The sequence below is a fragment of the Carassius auratus genome, chromosome 22 (assembly GCF_003368295.1).
Source record: "Carassius auratus strain Wakin chromosome 22, ASM336829v1, whole genome shotgun sequence".
NCBI classification, from domain to species: domain Eukaryota; kingdom Metazoa; phylum Chordata; class Actinopteri; order Cypriniformes; family Cyprinidae; genus Carassius; species Carassius auratus.
Genome location: NC_039264.1, coordinates 11,132,307 through 11,153,360, shown reverse-complemented (window position 1 = coordinate 11,153,360; position 21,054 = coordinate 11,132,307). Strand labels below are relative to the sequence as shown.

The 21,054-nt window shown below is 38.5% G+C and overlaps 2 protein-coding genes across 4 annotated transcripts in view; both read right to left on the bottom strand.

Annotated features, from left to right (window-relative positions):
* The window catches only part of LOC113039685 (bridging integrator 3), a 47,530-nt gene extending 45,997 nt beyond the window's left edge, over positions 1-1,533 (bottom strand). For 2 of the 3 annotated variants that reach the window (XM_026197701.1, XM_026197700.1), the window contains exon 1: positions 1,368-1,533. Coding sequence is in view for 2 of the 3 variants with exons in the window: in XM_026197700.1 (XP_026053485.1) it covers positions 1,368-1,375 (8 nt within the window). In the remaining variant the exon portion in view is untranslated. The remainder of the gene's footprint in view (positions 1-1,367) is intronic. The other variant, XM_026197699.1, reaches the window with a different exon arrangement.
* Positions 1,534-2,379: 846 nt separating this feature from the next.
* LOC113039683 (early growth response protein 3) lies at positions 2,380-11,311 on the bottom strand. The gene is made up of 2 exons (XM_026197697.1): positions 10,878-11,311; positions 2,380-7,819 (listed from the first exon to the last, which is right to left on the bottom strand). Exons 1-2 carry the CDS (start codon positions 11,023-11,025, stop codon positions 6,708-6,710), a joined length of 1,260 nt encoding a protein of 419 aa, XP_026053482.1. The 5' UTR covers positions 11,026-11,311; the 3' UTR covers positions 2,380-6,707.
* Between the last annotated feature and the right edge of the window lie 9,743 nt (positions 11,312-21,054).

Sequence of the window (21,054 nt, the reverse complement as noted above, 5' to 3'; positions counted from 1 at the left end):
TAATGAAAAGCACAGTTTAATGTATTTGCTTCCTGCTCTATAGTATTTATTTGGGCTGTTGCTTGTAGTTCAATTATCTATTCTTATTTTCTTCATTTTTATTTGACAGTATAGTCCTTTTTTCCTGTCAAACAGCACATACCATAACCGTGACTCTGAAACCATGATACAAACCCAACCATGAGTGATTTGAACTGTGTTACATAGCTTTCAGCTGTTACTGTAGAGGCCACAGAGACTACAATACAGCATCATGAATCACCACCAAATCTAAAAACTGTAAATCCTCACAAAATCACTTTCGCACTTGTTGGAGCAGCACAGCAAATTATTACGTTATCTACAAACAAATCGGCCAAACCTTTGTAGTTTGAAGGCAATGTCTTTACCAAGTTCTCTTACATCTTGATGAAAGCATAACAAATTGTCGGGGCACAACTACACAAGTGGTCCATTGTGTTCAGCCTAAAACAAATGCTCACAGGTCCCTAGTTTCCTGGAATCCAGTGAAAGACAAACTGATGAAGGGAACTACACTTAAAAACAGATGGTTCTTTAGATGAAAACCCTCATATATAGAGTCATAGGGCTTCTCGAGCTGCTAACTGTACAACGTTACATTATAACTTCTTCAGATCAATGCAGACTAATAATTTATCAGACAAGAACGCATAATAATACTAAAAGTTCTTTATGCAAATGTAAATCGACTGAAACTCATAATCTCTGCCAAATGCGTTATGATTCATACATTAAGACATACACACATCACAGGGTGCCTACATTTAATAAATATTCTACTCTTATAGAATTTAATTGGCTTAAGAATTAAACAACCTGTAATCGTAGGTGTATAAGCTATAAACGTATATATATATATATATATATATATATATATATATATATATATATATATATATATATAAATAAAAGTGATACACTGATAAATCGGAGTGTAAACATCGTGTCTCCGAAGGCTCGTGAGCTAACTTAGCTAACGTTACTGTAACTGTACTGTAAAGGAAACAGCTATGAACTAACAAGCGAAATAACATTAGAGCGAGAGAATACAGAATGTATAAAACATGCGGAATTCTATACATCGTTTGTAAGTGTTTATGTAAGGTTTTAACTCATTTGTAACCTCAAACACGGTTACACGAGTCCCTCGCGAGCTCAGTAGCCAGTCGCCGGCGGTGTGTCGAAAGCTCGCTCGCTGACTAACTAGACAGCACTTCAGCCGTACTCGAACGCTCCAAATGCAGTTAGGGAGCGCTGCTCACTGTGTTTTGAAACGCAGTCCGCGACACTTCACGCCGTTTGAAAACAAACGAGTTATTAAACTACATAAGTGTTGTGATACATACCAGCTCATCTTGTGCTCAAATTTAGTCCAAATAAGTCGAAATATAATCCCTTTCCTTCAAACACATCGCCTTTTCCAGTCTACAAGAGCGAGACGGCGAGCAGGAAGTAGAGAAGTTTACTGCGAGTCAGAGGTCGAGAGGATTTAAACTACGGCAAGCGGAGAGGTCAAACTACAGCCGCTCAACAGGTACCAGACGTTCTCACACACACGCGCGCGTTTGTTTTTGTGAAAAGTGGGGACATCCCATAGGCGTAATGGTTTTTAAACTATTTTTACTTTCTCAAAAAATCCTATTATTAACAGTTATTTAAAAGTTGCACTTTTAACGCTCTGTAAAGTTCATTGAATTCTCAGGTAGGAGGCAGGCCTAATGTTTAATTTGAACTTTGTGTTCGATATTTCTCCTGAAATATTTAGCAAGAGTAGTGATAAACACAAATGAGACGATGTGAATATATAATCCGGTTAACGTTAGTACTTAAGATCATAAGTAATAAGACATATCTGATATTTGTTAAAATCATTGCTACAAAAAAAGTTCTTTTCTATAGGGTCTGCTAATTGGAATACATCAATGTTTTAAGACACATTGAAATCAAGGACAGTAAACGGCCAATCAGAATCAACCCTGCTTTAAAAATGCTTGAGTATTTAAAGCAAAAATCTTCCAATGTTGTGACCACTTATATAGTTATTCTAGATATCATTATGATTTCTGTTTTTGGTGTGAGTGAGCCTTAAATAAATAAATAAGGTCTAGTTCTTTTGAGAATAGGTATGTGCTCACCACAACTATAATGGTAACGAAACATGGGAATGATATCATTGGAATCACTTTCACGCCAAACTTCAAATGAGAATTTTTACATGATTAAAAAAAAAAATATATATATATATATATATATATATATATATATATATATATATATATACCACCCACACCTTCAAATTTAGGTAGGTTGACATATTCATTTGTTTAATACATGAGCAACACACACACACACACAGGATCCAATGGTTTCTGTTGTATTTTATTCAGGTGTGTATTCAAGTACGCATCAACTGGTAAACATTTAATTTACAACAAAATGAGAAGCCAAGTGAACATTTCTTCTACACAAAAGGATAACATCAATTAATTTCGTGAACAATTAAGAGATTTTACCACGGGGCCTTACTATAAGGCAATGGAAGTAACAGGAGGTAAAAACGTATCAAAACATCCTTTCTTCTAGTGAGCTGAATCCCACGCCTGTGTCCCTCAGGTCCATAAAAGTGACCACGAACAACTCTAAGTGCCTCCATCTGATAAGAGACATGCAAGACATGCAGTAAGAGATACAGTTCTGTAGAAAAAGCATATGGATACCAAAATATCGGCCGCACAACAAAGCATTTACTTGCACACTATAAACCAGACATGTTATGAGAACGGGTGAGAGCATCAGTAAAGATGACTTTCTTCTTCCTGTTGTGTTTTTTTGTCGAGGAGATGAGTCACCGATCATGTACAGCGCGGTGGACAGCATCATGGGCCACTGCTGAATGTTTACTCTCAGTCTTTAATGACCGCCCATAATGAGAGGGTGACAGGGAGCAAAATAATCAGGTAAACAACAGTGAATCAGTGTTGTGAAACAGGGCCTGCTTCAGAGCTGACTAGGGCCACATTTACATTTCTGTGCTGTCCTCTGTGCATATTGTTCCAGGGCAGCCAAGCCTGCAACCCGGTTTGGCGCAAACAAGGCTGTTCATCCTGGCTCCGATCCAAAGCCGGACAGTGAACAGTCATGCTGAGACCACGATGAGTTGTGAGACTCGTCACGATATCTATGTGCCCCCGAAACAGGCTGCTTCATATTATACTAAAGCACCGAGTGAAAAGGCTCGCAAAGTTCTCGATCATAACAGGTGTGGAGGGCTAATATTGAGCTAGTTTCTCTGATGCTGTACTCACATGGTCACAGCAATTCGTTTTTGGCTATTCTAGTGGAATTGGCTGACTCTTACGTATAAAAAATGAAAAATATGGACATGGAAGCACTCAGCACAGATATACAGGTGCGTGCAAGCATGCTCAAACACAAACACACGCACAAGTTTTTCCGGAGGTCACGATTGCTTGTTGCTTCACAGAACTTTATGAGGAAGACTTTTACTCGCTGTAGCTAACACAATCAGGTATTGTGTTTTACATTAGAATGACTTGGGCACATTCTAATCGTCAGCTGAATTTCCTTTGCATTCCATAACGCAGCTTAGAACTTAGAATGTTCTCTTCAAACCGAAGAAACGCACACAATTCCGCCGGGTATCGTATCTGATCTGTGAGAACTGCTTCGCTATTTTTACTGCTGCAGTTTGGCCCTGCGTTCTGATGTGTCTTGGCACAGAAACAAAGGGGAAAAGAGAAAATAATGCGAAGGAATTAAGCCAGAAGCTGTTTTTGTATGTATTCCTATTTTAAAAACAATACTTCTCATGCCATGTGTGCTTCAGAAATGAAGATAATTCTGAAAAAAAAGAGCTGAGGAGGGACCTTGAACAGATCCCGATCTTACAGAAACTGATAAAACTCGACAATTACACTCTCCTCCCAGAAATGTGATGTGTAATATTCTCTTTTTCACTTACATTGAGAGAGGTTAAGAGGTACAAACTTACTTGTGTACACAATTCTGACATTAAGGGCCATATCGATGCATAATTCAAGATAATAATGCCAACGTATACATTCAGAACGCCTGTTTAGCTTTCGGCAGATTCCAGCAGTATGTAGATGAGTTTCTGGATCAATATTTGGTTTGTATCATGTCGGTTTTGCACAGCAGATAAATATTGCATTTGTTATTTTAACTCAGCTGCAAGAGCTATAACCGGATGAACGTTTTTTTCTATTGCCTGTAAGGAGCTGCATTTTTAATTAAAGGCCTGTCGCATTTTGGCAATTCATTTTAATGGTCAAATTATTTCTGCATATTTAATTGTTCAAAATTGATCTTAAATACCGCTATTCTATTAGTTATTCATGCTTGACCTCAGCAAGAGAAAAAAGGGAATTCGGCCAGAAGATACGTTGCAGAAGTGGTTCACCCAAGATGCTGAAAACCTACCAACAATATGGTATTAAAAAAAGTAATAATAATACTTTTGAAGATTAAATATTTCTGGGAATGTAAGCCAGGAGTGAGGAGTGGACCATATGGTTAACACTATTAAAAATATTTTGAATTATTGTTGTAATTTTAAGCTCTAGAGAGCGTGGGTTTTTAATTTAAGCTCGACCTTTCTAATTTTAAATTAATTAAATACTAAATTAGTTAAATAGTGTTTCGGATGCATAGTTTGCTTAAAAGATAATGAGATACACAGGTTTTTGCTTTGCTTTTTTTCACCAAATAATCGTACTGTTTATTCATTTATTAAACACATCATTCAGTGTGTCCGCAAGTAATCATTTGCAAGATAGCGCTAATAACAGATAATATTTCGAGACTTTGAAGAAATGCTGGAGAATGCGTCACATCTGACAGTCACGCTGTCACACACACACTTAAAAAAAAAACAAAAAAAAAACTATGCACTATGTACAAAATCACGAACCAGAAGAAAAAATGAAAACAAAAATGTAAACACACCCTTTGTTTCAACATTCAGTCAATGTAAAATCTAAGTAGACGAGTGTTTGCGCATGCATTAGCATACACACACACGCACGCACACACACACACACACACACACACACACACACACATTCACGTGCATGGACAAACATAATACTGAAGGACATTGCTTCGTACATTCCAAGTAGAAAACATGTAGTAATAGGTTTATATAATTATCTTTACAAAAGCCCCTCTCGTTCTCACCATCAAAATTCAGAATCTCTAGGCATGATCCAGATATGAGTAACCGTGGAGATATACCACATTACGGTGCTGCCCCTGAGAGCAGTATAAATGTCAAAACGGTTCCCATCCAAAAGCATCTTGAATGGCATGCTAAAGCAGGCAGGCCTCAGCCGGTAAAAATGCTAAACAATGACTCCTAAGATCAATCCTGCCCAGCGGCGATGCTCGCAGGCAAGCATTACCATCATTTTGTCTGATTCCGTTTTTTGAAAATCATGTGTACATGTGTGTTAAAATGCGTGCTGAATATATAATGTGCATAAAAAGGGACCCAATGAAAACTATTGGATGATGAAAGCAGGAAACGAGTAAGTAAAACAATGACAATAAGGACAAAAAAAAGGACAATTGTCACATAAAAATTTTCATTTTTTTTAAAGTGTTAACTCTTGTTGACACACTGCATGGTTTGAATCGGATGCATATTGCTATGGTTCTTCAGTCATGACTGATGCAATCTTGCCAGTACTAGCAAAGATGTGATACTACATGCATGCGGGGATACAGGCAGCAAAAACAGAAAGGCAAAATGTTTGGATCACATCACCATATCTCACTCCACCAGAAGTAGGTATGAAGAAGTGCAGGTTTGGCCCCTATATGCACTAAATTAACCAAAACAAGTAAAGGCCACAGCTGTACCTTAATTTCAGTTCCTACTGTAGAGTGTAAACTTGTGAAAGTGAGCCAGACTGTGTTTTTTTATCGTTGTTGTTGTTGTTGTTTTTATTATTGCACTGAAAGTCCGTTGCTGATGCCATCTGCATCCCTTAATTGTATATAAGGGATTTCGAAATTGTAAAATAATGCAACAGACTTTTAACGTCCACCTGAACTCAGTCTCCTTGCGCTTTCAGAGCTCATAGGTTTTCCCCAAATCAACATTCGAAATGAAGTTATCAGGTTAATGCAAACAATATATCGATTTTCTTTTAATTGTCTGCTGTATTTAAATACATTTGGCACATTCTGTAGAAAAACAACAACAACACAGAAACATTAAATAATCACAATCGTTTAAAAAGACTGCAACACATTTAGCAAATGAAAGTGCACTTTTTATCTGACAACTCACTGACGGACCAAAATACAAGGAGAAAAGGAAAAGACTAAAATGGAAAGAGATTGAGAGTTGGACCTTTATGACTGCGCTGCATCTGCAAGTGCTCTTTCCATGGATGGACCTGACTGCTAGAACCATCATCTCTGACACACTCTCCTTCCTATCCATGCAACACTCGTCCACTTACCCCCGACTCGTGTGACCAAAAACAATGGTGGCTACAGAAAAATGCCACCATAATCAATGAAAACCGTAGGAAATGGATGGATATAGTGAAAGGGAGCGAGTATAAGAGTCAAGTGTGTATATAAGAGAGGAAAGAACCCTTCTTTTTCTCCTCAAAGTCTTACTTTGCAAGTCCATCTCATGCACAAGTGGTGACGGTCATGATATTGGCACTGCTGGGTCCCGCGCTCCCACAGGAGCTGGGGGGAGAGGTGTGGCTCCCCCCTGCCCCAGCACTACTGCCCTTGTCCGTGGGTTTCTTGTCTTTCTGTTTCAGGTGCACCTTGGCGTGCCTCTTTCGTTCGTCGCTCCGCGCAAACTTGCGTCCGCAGAACTCGCAAGAGAAGGGTTTCTCGCCGGTGTGTGTGCGGATGTGCGTGGTTAGATGGTCGCTGCGACTGAAGGACCGCATGCAGATGCGGCACTGGAAGGGTTTGTGTCCCGTGTGGATGCGCAGGTGACGCGTCAATTCATCTGAACGCGAAAAGCGGCGGTCGCAGTTCTCCGCCGGACAGGCGTGCGGTCGCTCATGGACGGGAGTTTTGCTCGGCCGGTTGGGGTACTTTCTTGGTCGAATGGGTTTGAGGGCGAGTGTCTGAGAGGGTTGATGGTGTTGGGAAACGTGCTGTTGCCCACCGAGAAAGCTGGGATGGATCTGTTGCTTATCCTTAAAGGCTCGGATGGTCTCGAGGGGGGTTATGGGAGGTGGGTTGACTCTAATAGGGTCCATGGTTTGAAAGGGTTTATGCTCCATCACCCCTACGTCCCCCTGGTGATGGAAGAGGTTGTAGTCTGGGATCATGGAAAAGAGACTTCCGTCCATGCCTGGTTTGGAGGTTGTGTGGTAGTCAGAGCCCGGGTAGGGCAGAGACGAGGACGTGGCCGGGCTGTGGTGGAACGTCACCTGTTCTGGGTATATCTCGCCACAGGTGGAGTAGGCAGGAAGAGGTGGTGCGTATATTTGCTCCATGTCTGACGACTGGCCACCCATGTTGCCGCTCGACGAAGACGTCTGGGTGGTGATGTTGCCAGGTGACGGTGACACCCCCAGGATTCCCGCACTCACCAGACTGATGATGTTGTTGTCGGGACACCAACCGGAGCCTCCGATGCTGCCGGATGGAGGGGTGTCAAATGCGAATTTGCCCAGGTAGGTGACGGTCTGTCCGCTTCGACCAGACTGAAAATTGGAGCCATACTGCACTTCTCCGCTGCCCTTCTCGCCGCCCATCCCCAAGTCCATGATATTATCTGTGTGACAGGGGGTCAGAATGGACACCGTCAATTTGGAAATGCCACACAATGAACACAACACCACATAATGATTAGGAACAAAAATATTTAAAAAAATGCATGGGAAAGTGACTAGTGGAAAGTTCTGCATCTACAGAGAAAGCTTCTAGGAGAATCTATGCTAATATGCACTAACTACTGACTATCACTTGCTTGTTTTATAACTTTATTCTTAAGTTGATCTTAGAAACAACATCTTGGCATACCTCTGTTAATCGCCTGTTTCAAAAAAATGAGAGGGAAATGAAACATATCACTCCGAATGAAGGCGTGGAAATTGATCTTTAGCAAAATCGCTGGCAAAAAAATTGATTCCAGTCAATTTGTTCCCTCCACCTTCGCCAACTCATTGTCTTTCTGACACAAAGTCTAAGCGGCAGCGTATTCAGTCCTAGGACTGGGACTCACTTGGCAATCAGGCTTCTCCGTACAACAGGATGTCACGATTGACATCACTGTTACTCTTATACACACTTAATCTCTCTCTCTCCCACACCTTCAGTCTTCTCAGAGAGATGTCTCACAACACTTGACGGCTACACGAAAATCTACCAAGTATCTGGTGTATCGTAGTCATTTCTATCACTTTAAATATGTCTGACAAAAGTATGTTGTTGAACACAATACACTGCTAATGTCTATCAATTCAACATTTTACGATGGCTCACTAAGTTGAGTCTTGTACGTGCACTTACAGTAATCGCAACGTGTACACCAAATTGTGGCTTACGGTCGAAACAAACAGAATGGAAATTACAGATGGTCCTCGCATCTGTTCAACACACACAGGGTACATGTGTGAAGAGATGCTGTGCTGTGTCTGAAGGAAAAGACTCATTCCGGCAAAAATCAGAGAGAACGACAAAAGCCTGTGTTCCACGGATAAGTAAAAAACTGCCTATTTATTTCATGTCATTACGGGATGTTTGTGGAGATGCATTTCACACACTTGTGGGTATCTTTTACAGGGGCGTTTGGTAGGACACTTTGTAAGGACAAGAAGGATTTGTCACCTTGAAACATTGTGATAAGCAGGCCCACAGAGATAAGGTGCAGATTTAGTAAAGTGTGCTTACAGAGAGTTCTCATGGAGTCTAAAATCTATAAATATATCTACAGAAAATCTGTACAAAAAAGTAATACATATATAACAATATTGTGAAACCCTATAGCCTTTTTTTATATTCCATTTATATATATATATATAGCCTATATATATATATTCTATTTTCTTTTTTTATGTTTGAGAGTAAATATTGTTATTTTAAAATAAGAAATGCAAGAAACTCACTTTTTCAAGAACTCACGCGTTTGTTAAGGACTAGCATTTTAAGTCGGAAGCTGGCATTCATATTTCATATTCATTTTGATATTTTAATAAACGAAATGAGGTCAATACTCTCCCGCGAGTGTGGGAAGCATCGCCTCTTTTGACCTGCAGAGTGAAAACCACATCAAGAGCTCTGTGAAACTCCATCAGTACATACATCAAGAGGACGAATGATCTTATGCTTTCACTCTCGAAAATAACGATGCTTTTACTACTCCTCACCTGATTTTTTAAGGTCGTCAAATATTAAGTAAAGGCTAATGAAGTTGCACTAAAAAAAAACAAAAAAAAAAACAATTGATTTTTTCCCCACCAAACTATTTAAGATTTCATTTAAATATATCTTATAGTTAGAGAGAGAGAGAGAGAGAGAGAGAGAGAGATAGAAAGAGGAAAAACAGCGATGTAAAATAATAATAATAATAATAATAATAAATGTGATGACCTGACTGGAAGGAATTCCTCAATATTCTGGCACCACTATCTTAGCCAATAGTCCGATTTAATTTATTTTGTATTGTTCCCTGGATTCTAGGTGAAAATACTGGTCCAGAAAACATTTTTAAATGTGAGGAAAAAAATTCAACTGATTTTAAAAAGAACAAACATTTTAAAAGGTGCGTGAATAAAGCGAAATAAATAAGCTACAAAAAACATGCTCTGTGCAATTCAGGCAATAAACCTTTTGGTTCCTAAATATATTTCGATTTGGAGAATTTACATTTCACGTGTTTTCACAAGTGGCACGAGCTGTTTTTAAGAGCAGCGCGCATATAAACGCCCACCCGCGCGTGCGGAGGGTCAGAAACAGGGTCAATATCACTGACTAATCTAAACCTTTAAATAATAGAATAACTTAATATTATATCTAGAACAGAACAGATTATTATATCGGTGCTATATTATACAGAAACAATCCGAAATCAAGAGATTTCACGGAAATAAAGCACACAGTAAAAAAAACGAAACGGCTTTTTACATTTTTTTGACTGGATTAATAAGTAATAAATTTACCGTTCACGACAGTGTATGCAATTGAGAGAGAGAACGAGGAGTTTGCGCGTGTCCCGTGACGCGTGGGCTTATTACCTGATATTAACCTACCTGTCCACTTCACACTCGTATCACGTGACTGACATTTGAACTCCGTTCACACACCTTCTTTATAAAATACAATTTGGCAACAAATCAAACGCGATTTGATCGCAGAATTCCATGAAGAACAAAAGCGCAAATCTAATTCGTCGAATAAATCACACATTATTTTACTTTAAGGTGCTCATTATAATGTTATGGAGGAAAAAAAAAACTTGATAATAATAGCTATAGCAATATGTAATCGTAAGCGATCTCATACAATAATTAGCTTAAATATCCATACCGTTATTATTAGCCTACTCAGTATTTAGGTAAATACGCTAGAAAATAGTTCGAATCGAGAAGAGCATTTGGAAAACTGTACGAGGGGAGTTATGCTGAACAGATTAGTTTATAACGTCTCAAATAGCAACTGTATCAGAATGAGGAGTTCTTCTAAACTACTGTAACTAGGAGCGTTAACAGGTGTTCAGCGGGGCTTCAGGACAACTGATGCCGCGCGTGAACTCTGCTAACCAGCCAACACTACAGCTCACAACCCCAAAACAACAGCTTAGTGAGGAGAAACACACAACTGTTTGTCCTTACCTGTATTCATCTGCGAGTAGTGCGAAATAGAGTCCGGGTTTGTGAAAATGTTCATAGAAGTGTCTTCTTCTGGATAGAGACTGTCAGGGATGGTGTTGATTAAACTGCTCATGGTAATAGGGATCTTGTCCGCTAGTTTACCTGTCATAGCAGTTACTCAGTCTGTCATTAACGAGCACGCACAGGTGTTCCGTCCCGATCAATCTCCAGTCTTCTGAAATCTCGGTAAAAGCGCCAGAAAGAGACTTCAATCCCTTTGAAATTGTATCCGAGCGCGCAACGGGCACCGCGCTGATGTCCCCTCGCGAGGATGACTGTCGACTGCTTTGTGTTTGATTTCTGTGAAGTGTTATTGTCTCTGGATCAGTAAAGAGATGTTGGTGGTGGTGGTGATTGCACAAGTGTAGCGCGGCTCACTGTGTTGCGAGCGCAGGGAACTCCAACGCTTTCTTGTTCAACAAGGGGGGGCGGAACCAGTGCGTGACGTAGATGACCATATATGGACACACAAAGCTAGACGCCCGCTCGACGTCACATGGAAGCTCCTCATAGTGGAACATTAGTCGGTAGCAGGAAGATAAGTGTTCAGTGGAGCAGTGAAGGGACATTTTCATCTCTTTGGGTGACAGTTGGACCCGACGAAGAGTAAGAAGTGTTTTAAAAGAAATATTGTGAGCATGAATATTACTAGATCCGTGAGAGCGCATGACTGTATAAACCGGAAAGCTTTTACCTACAGTGCACCTGAAGCTGCATGAAAAAGTGCATGTTCAATTCAGAAGCGGAAAAGATGCATTTACAAATTCAGTAGGCCTAGCTAATAATATTATGAAATTAATGTTTTTAATATAAAATTATTCTAAATGTAAACATTAAATTATTGATGGAAATAGACCATTATGAAAATAATAAATAATAATCAGTTATAAAATATAAAATATGTGCTCCCTTGTTGCAATCGAAAAGTTTAAGTGTGCAGTAACGCGGCATCACTTGTACAAAAGCAATGCAGCATCAGTGCCGTATTTGATACTAAACCCACCAGCCACTGAAAGGGTTATAAAGAAGGGCCTTTTAATAAATTTTGGTCTAAATTGACTGTTTTTATTCAATTTAAATATTATATAATTAAATATAATGACTTATTATTTAATATGCCTTACACATTTTACAATGCACAATTATAAATTTTAAGATGACTGATCAACTTTTCCAGACTACCATGTATATTGCAAGACATTGCTATTTAAATATAGGCCTAACTATCTGTTAGTTTAGAAATAAAGCTTTTCTCTTTCCGTAATTTACCTTGTGTAAATCAACAAATAAATAAATAGTTCTGCCTTTCTAGTCATATATAAGCTCCTAGCTCAATATAACATGCGTTCTGTATCTCGATTGTAAAATTATTTCAAATAAATAATATTTTCAAATATTATTATAATCAGATTACAATCGCCACTTGTTAGAAAGTTTACTGTCCAGACTGTCCATAAAAAGGTCACATATTCGTCTGAATAGAATATCATGAGTCTCATATCAGTGCAAACAGAGACTGTTCAAAAGCGTTCAACAGTATGTGTTGCGAGTTAAATAAAAAATGAAGACTCAAATGAATCATTTGTAAACGTGGTTTAAGCAATTGACTGCAACAGATGATCAAGCCCAGGAGAAGCAGCAGTAACTGTGCCTGGGTTACACAAAGACTGTAACTGCCAGAGAGTTAATCGCGTGTAAATACTGCAGGCACGCGGCAAATCTGTAGGCTTGGCTTTGGCCTCGAGCGCCAAGTTCGCCGCTGAAGTGGAAACTCCAAATAAGGCCATGATCCGGCCACGCCCCTCGCTGTCTGTATTTGGTTCGCGAGCTTCCGGTTAAGAGCGCTGCAAAGTGGAAAGAGATCGGAACCCGCAGCCATTAAAGGAACCGCAGAGGGCAAAACGTCATGGGTCGTGTTTCACCAATTTAGAAACCAGGGAGAAAATATCTTATCTGAGACTTTCAGATAAAAAAGAAGAAAAAAAAAACTGTCCCTTGTTGCAAATGGTTGACTTTGTTTAGGGAGAAAACAGTGAAGGGGAAACACAGATCTTGCCAGCAGGTGGTTCACACAAGCATGCTAAAGATATATGACCCCTCATACAGGACAATAACAGAGTGGAGAAATCTATTTTTATAAATATGTACCCTTATATAGATGTTTGTTTAATTTAAAGTATAATGTACATAGCATGGTTAAAATGCATAATAATAAGAAACAATACTCCTTTCTATATATTATTATACATAGAACAAACTAAAATAAGATGACATACTTGTCTGTGTGTAATCCAATTAGGAGGCCGGGGTGGCTCATGAGATTTCCCACGTGTCCAACTAAAATTCCTCAGTCCTCATCCAAGCCAATCACAGGCCCAGCGCTCCTATTACCCAGCGAGAGTAGAGATCCAGCCTGCCATACATGCGCTGAAACGCTCAGAAGATGCTGATGCAATAGACAGAGTGATGAGGTAACAATTTGTACCCGAGACCCAGCTGACATGTGTACATTGGCCTCCAGCCTGATAAATTATGAATGTGTTCAAAATAATAACTTCACACCCCCCATCACCCCCCCCCCCACTCCAACAAGAGGCTGATGTTGCTGTCATAAACAGACATGATACAAACTTTCCAGTTACATCGCCACACGATCTATTATCTGATATCTATTTTGGACAAAGTATTTCCAATTGTATAATTTAAAATCTTGCAAACCATATATTTACAATTTCAAAATCATTTCAAACTTCACAAACCTTACAGAAAATAAACAAATAAATAAAACGTACAGACGTGAAGAGTATACAAGTAACATTTTATTGTGAAATACAGCCAAAAATAAAAATGTCTTCTTCATTGACTTACCCTTATGTTGCCGGTCCCCATTGACTTCCATAGTACTTTTTTTTCTATACAGTGGAAGTCAATGGGTACCAGCAACTGTTTGATAACTCACATTCCTCAAAATATATATTTTTTTGTGTTCAGCACTAGAAAGAAACTCACAAAGGTTTGGAACAATTTCAGATTAAAAAAAAAAAAAGAAAAAAAAAAAAGAAAATATATATATATATATATATATATATATATATATATATATATATATATATATATATATATATATATATATATATATATATATATGCATTTAGCAGATGCTTTTATCCAAAGTAACTTACAGTGCTATTCAGGCTATCAATTTTTACCTATCATGAGTTCCCAGGGAATCGAACCCCCAACCTTTTGAGCTACAAGAACACTATTTATATATATTTGGGGTGTGTGTGGTGAACTATCCCTTTAAGTGTTGAAATACTTTTCTGGCATATGCATATATCCATTTAAAGACAATTCATTGGATGCATCCATCCATCCATCCAGTGAAGAACTCCTTCCATTAACCTCATTGCGTCCCCAGTAATCCCCATCAACCGTACGACTGCCAAATCAACAACACTCCATTCTGAACTCTGGAATTATCTGCCTTGGCAATTGATACATAAACAGTGTAGTAGTATTAGCTGACAGATATGGCCTAATGAAGTAAAAAAAATGTGTGTGTGGGAGGGGGTCTGAATCATGCTGTGTGTTCTGGGGGCCACAATAAATAAAACGCAGACTGAAATACACCCGAGGGGGACTCCAAAGTCTAATTTCTACTCAGTGGGCAAGATGCAACGTGTGTAGGTGAGCTGCTAAAATGACGCTGTGAATCTGTCATTGGGGGAATCTGAAGGGGATCTCCCCCACTCCCACTTTATGTCCCAGATATGAATATATGATCTGATCCAATCAGGATGGGAATGTCTCATTGTTCGTTGAGCCAAGAATGTTGTCAATGCAACAGGCCACTTCCAAGGTACAGTACACATGAAATCTGGTGTCGTCACGTTAAATCAAATGCCTGTGAATCAGTTTTCTTGAAAGATGTGCTAAAATTAGGTCTCTCTTCTGTTTTCTTTGGAAAAACAAATTCAGTAAACTTCTGTAGCATCTATTTATGTAAGTGTATACTTTTATAAATGAGAGCCCCTTCATTCATACCAAATGAGGAAATGTACACACACTTCATTAGCACAGTGGCAGCAATACTGAAAAATAGTAATGGAGACTTAAAAATTTGAATACTACTTTTTATAGACTAAATAGAGGAAGTAAAGACTCTATTTCCACCGACTGAACCCATGACGTGTGCCAGCACTTGTGTATACTGATGATGAGACGGTCAGTGTTCATTCAACAACATGAAACGAATATATTCAAAACAAACAATGATTTTCATATTGCTGATGCTCGGAAACATAACCGTAACCTGGCGCTTCGCAACCTTTTTGTCCCCAATGCCCTCCATTGGTATACACACACACATACATATGCATATATGTTTATAAAAACTTTATTTTTAGAAAACATATGTACTATATATATATATTTTTTTTTTCACACACATTTTTTTTTATTTAAGCACTTGGCATAGATAGACAAAAAAATCTTTCAACATTAACACCTGAGATTTGATCTGAAAAACAGAAAACAAATATTGTAAGTACTGTACATCCACATTCAATGAACAAACAGAGCTTGTGCAGAAAACAAGATTGTAGTTCGTTATAGAACTTATTGTCCACATCATATCTTAATTAATAATCAATATAAATCATGCTGTACTTTTAAAATTTTGTTGAACATGTTTCAGTTTTTCACAGCAGTCCTTCTGAAATGCCAAACCGAATCTCGAAAGAATCTCTTAAAGTCAGCTGAGCACACATAAACAAATAAAAGCATTATAAATACATTCTGACCTTTCTAAATGTCTCCAACCGTTGCATCCTTACGTAGCTGTTTTAGTGGAAAATCATCCTGCTATTGGCCACACTTATCTCCTCAGCGCCTGATCCCAACAGTTCTTCCAGGGATGCAAAACCGATGAGGGAGTTCCCTTTGCATAGGAAAAGTACGGTTTGTCAGGGCACTTTCCTAAGGGAAGCCTTTTCATGGAGTCCAGACTGGAAAAACTGCCTAACACCTGTCGAGCTCCGCTTGTGTTTTTATTTCCACCGCTATTGTTGACTAGAGTTTGACTATGGAATGGCTATGGGCTGAAAAGGACTCCCCTCATGCATTTTGCATGTAGGGATTCCAGGGAAGCGTGCTCTTATCCTAGATCTTGATCTCACTCATTTCAATATGCGGTGGAAAGATACAAGGCCGCGGCGAGTGTATAATCAAATTAGGTTAGTGTCTTTCCAGGCTGTTAGCTGTTCCTCACTGCTATTATATCCCAGAGACCAGGCTTATTCCTACGGGCTGATGGGAAGGTTATTAATATAAATAAGGGAACACTTATTTAGGGACTGTCAGATGGCACAATACAGTCTGTACTGTACAGTGCTTGTTGTCAGGACAGCATGCAAAACTATGGTACAAGCGAGTTTGAAATATAGAACACATTAAAAAAGATAGGAAAAAGTCATCTATCTTATTAATTTTCAATTACATATATTTAAAATCAGTTCAGTGTCTATTAATTCAAAACCATTTGAGCCTTATATATGAAGTATGGGCAAATCAATTGGTAATTGAATGGAATTTGTGTGTGTGTGTGTGTGTGTGTGTGTGTGTGTGTGTATATATATATATATATATATATATATATATATATATATATATATATATATATATATATATATTACATGAACTTGAATTGAAACTATTAGTATATTATTCAATCGATAAGTAGGCTGAATAAACTGATAAAATCCACTTCCAGAACCTCTAACCTTTACGATTTGACCTTTAACCTTTGTGGTAACAAAATATCTCATGGCTGATCTACTTTCACTACCTGTTGACCTTTAAGAGTATTAATTAATAAAAAACTATTTGCTTATTTGGCTAGTGCAGCATGCCTGACCTTTCACTGCTGCCGATCCTCGAGAAGCTTGAGGAACTGAGGACTTTTTCTTTCTTCTTCTTGTGTGTGTGTGTGTGTGTGTGTGTGTGTGAGAGACCACTGAAGTCTGAGGAAATAAACAAATGCAAACAGGACAAACTGATCAATGCTCTTCTGAGTTCATGCAGGGGACATGGTGAGATTCACCAAAGACTGGCTTAACCAGCCGCGGCACAAAGACCTGCATGTGTGTGTGTGTGTGTGTGTGTGTGTGGCACTCCAGGTCGGGGGATGTGAGAGAAATGATCTGTCCGTCTGTGAAAGTATGAATGCATGTGAGAGTGTGCCAGAGCGTGTGTGTGTGTGTGTTAGATGAGACACTATGCCTGCTCGATTAAACCACTAACCTACATTGATCATATCCACATCAAAGTACCTTCTCTAAATCCCGGCCCTTTTTCCAGACATCTGGTGTATTGATATCAACCTGTGCTCTGGGACAGAAATGCTCAACTGCAGCCCATAGTGTTTTTCTCAGAGAGGAGCTTTTGTGACCCAGGCTTACACACCCAGTAGTGAAGCTGAGAGGGATTACATGCTATAGACGTTCTGAATCAGTGGAGACTTCACACAATACAGCTCTGCAGTGCATTGTAATGATGTATTATGATGCTCAATACAACAATTAATAACCATTAAGAGTGATTTGAGCATTGCAGTAACAGATGGCTCAGGACATTAACTATTACTTTTATATATAAAGTCGTTAACAAATGAAGTGGAGAGGGATTATTATCATTCTATGAATAAATTATATAAGAAAATCCATAAATTGAATGAATACTATTTTTTATTTAGCACTATATGTAATCTTTGATTTGTATTTAATTTTTATTATTATTATTATATGAACACTACACACAGTAACACGTAAATGCGTGTGTGTGTGGGGGGGAAGTGTTGTGCTATATATATATGTGTGATCTGTCTGTGATCAATTTAATTTAATTTAATTGTTTTTTTTTGTGGAATTGTCCGCCTTTGTTTTGCATGTCTATAATGATTACATAAGTCTGCTCAGAAATAACGCTCTATGAAAATGCTTTCCCCAAAATAAACAAAAAATTACCCAGGCGAGATAAAACCTGTTACAAAAAGTGAAGTTACAGAGAAGTTTCTTTTTCTTTTGTAAATGTGTGCATATGTAAAACCACAATAATAATAAGCTAAAAAAAAAAAAAAAAAAAAAAGGGCTGGCCGTGAACCCGTGCCCCTTCTGTCTGTCCTGAAGTAACACGTGGAGAGTATTTTGGTCGTAGTTCCACTGCGGCTTCCGGTTAAGTTGTGGCCTCGACACCCCCACCCCCCCTGTACTTCCTCTATTGCCCCTGACGTACATCCTGCCATTCTGCCTGCCTTTCCACACACTCTTTCTGAAGTGTGACAGCGCTGCAGCTTCTTTCACACCTCTGTTTCTGTCCATCTTTTCTTGTTCATCTCTCTACATCTTTCACATGCAAATATGCATGAAGTCATCATGTTCAACTGCACTGCACGTCTAACCTCAGAGCGGCCAGAGAGCGTTTGTGTGGTGGTCTGGAAGAGTCCGGGCCTGCTTTCACTGCCAAGATACAGGAATGCAACACTACGGCGGTTTGTAAGTGAGGGTGGATTATGTAAGAAAGCCAGAGAAATAGACTGTGTGTGTGTGTGTGCACACGTGATTTGATTGTATCTTGTCTGTGTGATCTGGAAGTATCGAGTTCTGTCTAAAAAGCTACTGAGCTGCCTACCTAGACAGCGATAGTTTTATAGTTGTATTGTCCACATAAAAGGCTGTTCTGAAAGTTTGAAGGCTGGACATTGCTTCCTCATTTTACCCAAGACTTGCATCACATGTCCTTTTGAGGAAATGCCAATTTCAGAATACACTGCACAAAATCTCCATCCAAGATGGTGGATGAGGAGAAAACAATGCAGGGTGCATTGCCCTAATGCGGGACATTTTTGGCATTTTGTATTTCTGTGACATATTTGGGATGTGTAACCAAAACATTAAACCTTACCTTACGATTATATTTAATTTGAACACTCAACCATGTTGGTAACATGGCTTGGCCGTAATGTTGCACTTGATACACACTGATTACAGCCAATGGCCAGCTAGCATGTACGATCAGCGTCTGTGTGAAGGGAAACAACCCTCCAGACCAGCAGGTGGCAGTAGCCTATATTCATCATTTAAAAAATGACAACCAAAACTAGGACTGCAGATATACAAACTGTAAACAAAGCACATCTTGCTTACCTTTCTGAATATTATTCATGTCAATAACTTTCTTCATGTATGTTCTCAGTCAATCAGAGTGATCTGTTTCAACACGATCAATGGGGTCAGATTAGTGGTGATTAACACATATTTAATGATGGCTCAGTGTTGACCGAGTGTGTCACGGCCTTTAGGGAACAACAGCTTGTTACTGGGGCCGTACCCCTAAAGGGACAACTTTAAAAAAGTACCATTACGCCTCATACACTCCGGGACGATTACTGCATGTGTGTTTTGCAAGACCAGTTTGTGCTTGAGCGCCACCAAGTCGTGTTTTACTGTAACTTCAGCAGCTCCAGGCATCCGAACATAAGCGCCAATATCATTGGTCGGCCAGTTTTTAACAAGACCCGTCAAACCAAAAAACCCAAGGCGTTTTTAAAAAAGTGTACTCCATTTGATAACATGCACATACATCGATGCTTGACATCGATTTCTTTCCAGATGTTGTAAGTTATACAAATCTATTAACCAATCCAATGTTTTGACTTCACTTTTCAGGATGTGTGTGGCACACTTGTTCGGGACAGTGTTGCCACATTGTGGACAAAGTAATTAGTGCCAAAAAAACCTCAAGATGCATGTGTGAGTGTACTTTGTTCGAGCTGAGTGTAAGCTGTACACCAGGTTAGAAATATCTGACTGCATTTGTACTATGCTGATGACGAAATGTACGTTACACATACTGTACGCAGACAAAAAAAAACAAAAAACAATATTAAATAAGAAGAAGAACCTTAGACACAATTTTTAAGTAGTTTCTTAGACATAGATAAGGTAGACAAGCTCATTGCACCCCTCAAAGTACGTTTTCTTTCCGATTAACATTTAAACATTTTAAAAACATTTTATATTTTTCTGCTCACATTTAGAAAAATAAGTCTTGAAATGATATGAATTTCATCAGATTTTTTTTTGTGAACCTTTGAGATAGTGATCCAACGGATCCCAAATCGCACGGGTCGGATCACATTACGGTTTTCAACCTACGGATCAAATCATTTTTTCGAATCGGCAAGAAAAGAGAAATATTTCAATTCAACTTGCTTTCCATTTATTACTTAATGCAAAGTACTTCTTTAATACCACAGCAAATACTACAAGATTTAACTAAAATAGATTAAACACGATTAAAGAGAGAAGAGAGTAAAAATAAGAACACAAATTACAAGCATAGATAAGTACAACACAATACGTTACAAATAAAATAAGGTTGGTAGTATTCAAATACAGAAATGTAATAGGGAAAAATAATCACTGTATAAATTTTATATTGATTTTTAGCACAGCTGTTTTGTTGTTTGATGATCATTAATGACAGCGGCAGTATTTATAGGCCGCTGTCCCTTTAAGACCTGATGCACGGATCTGATATAATGATACACATCACATCCCATTTCTTTCTCAGCCGTTTTAATTCACTCGAGACATAACTGACTGTGTTTAGCTGAATGATTGTCTCATGATTTTATGTGTATGTGTCTGTTCAGTGGATTCAGAAGGGGATTTAGTGTGTGTGTGGCGAGTTACCAATCAAGTTTCGCCTTTTCTCTCTGGAATTGTTTAATATGAGCTTGTTTGCGTAAATACATACAAATTATAAAAGTATACACTATTATGGTACAATTTTGCAATTAATTCGTGGATCACATGTTATAATTCAGACATGAGGAAAAAAAATTATCTTTTATTAGTTTAAAGGGGGGGTGAAATGCTTTTTCATGCATACTGAGTTTTTTACACTGTTAAAGAGTTGGATTCCCATGCTAAACATGGACAAAGTTTCAAAAATTAAGTTGTACGCTTGAAGGAGTATTTTTGTTCCAAAAAAACCCTCTTCCTGTTTGTCACAAGTTTCAGAAAGTTTTTTTCGAGTATGGCTCTGTGTGACGTTAGATGGAGCAGAATTTCCT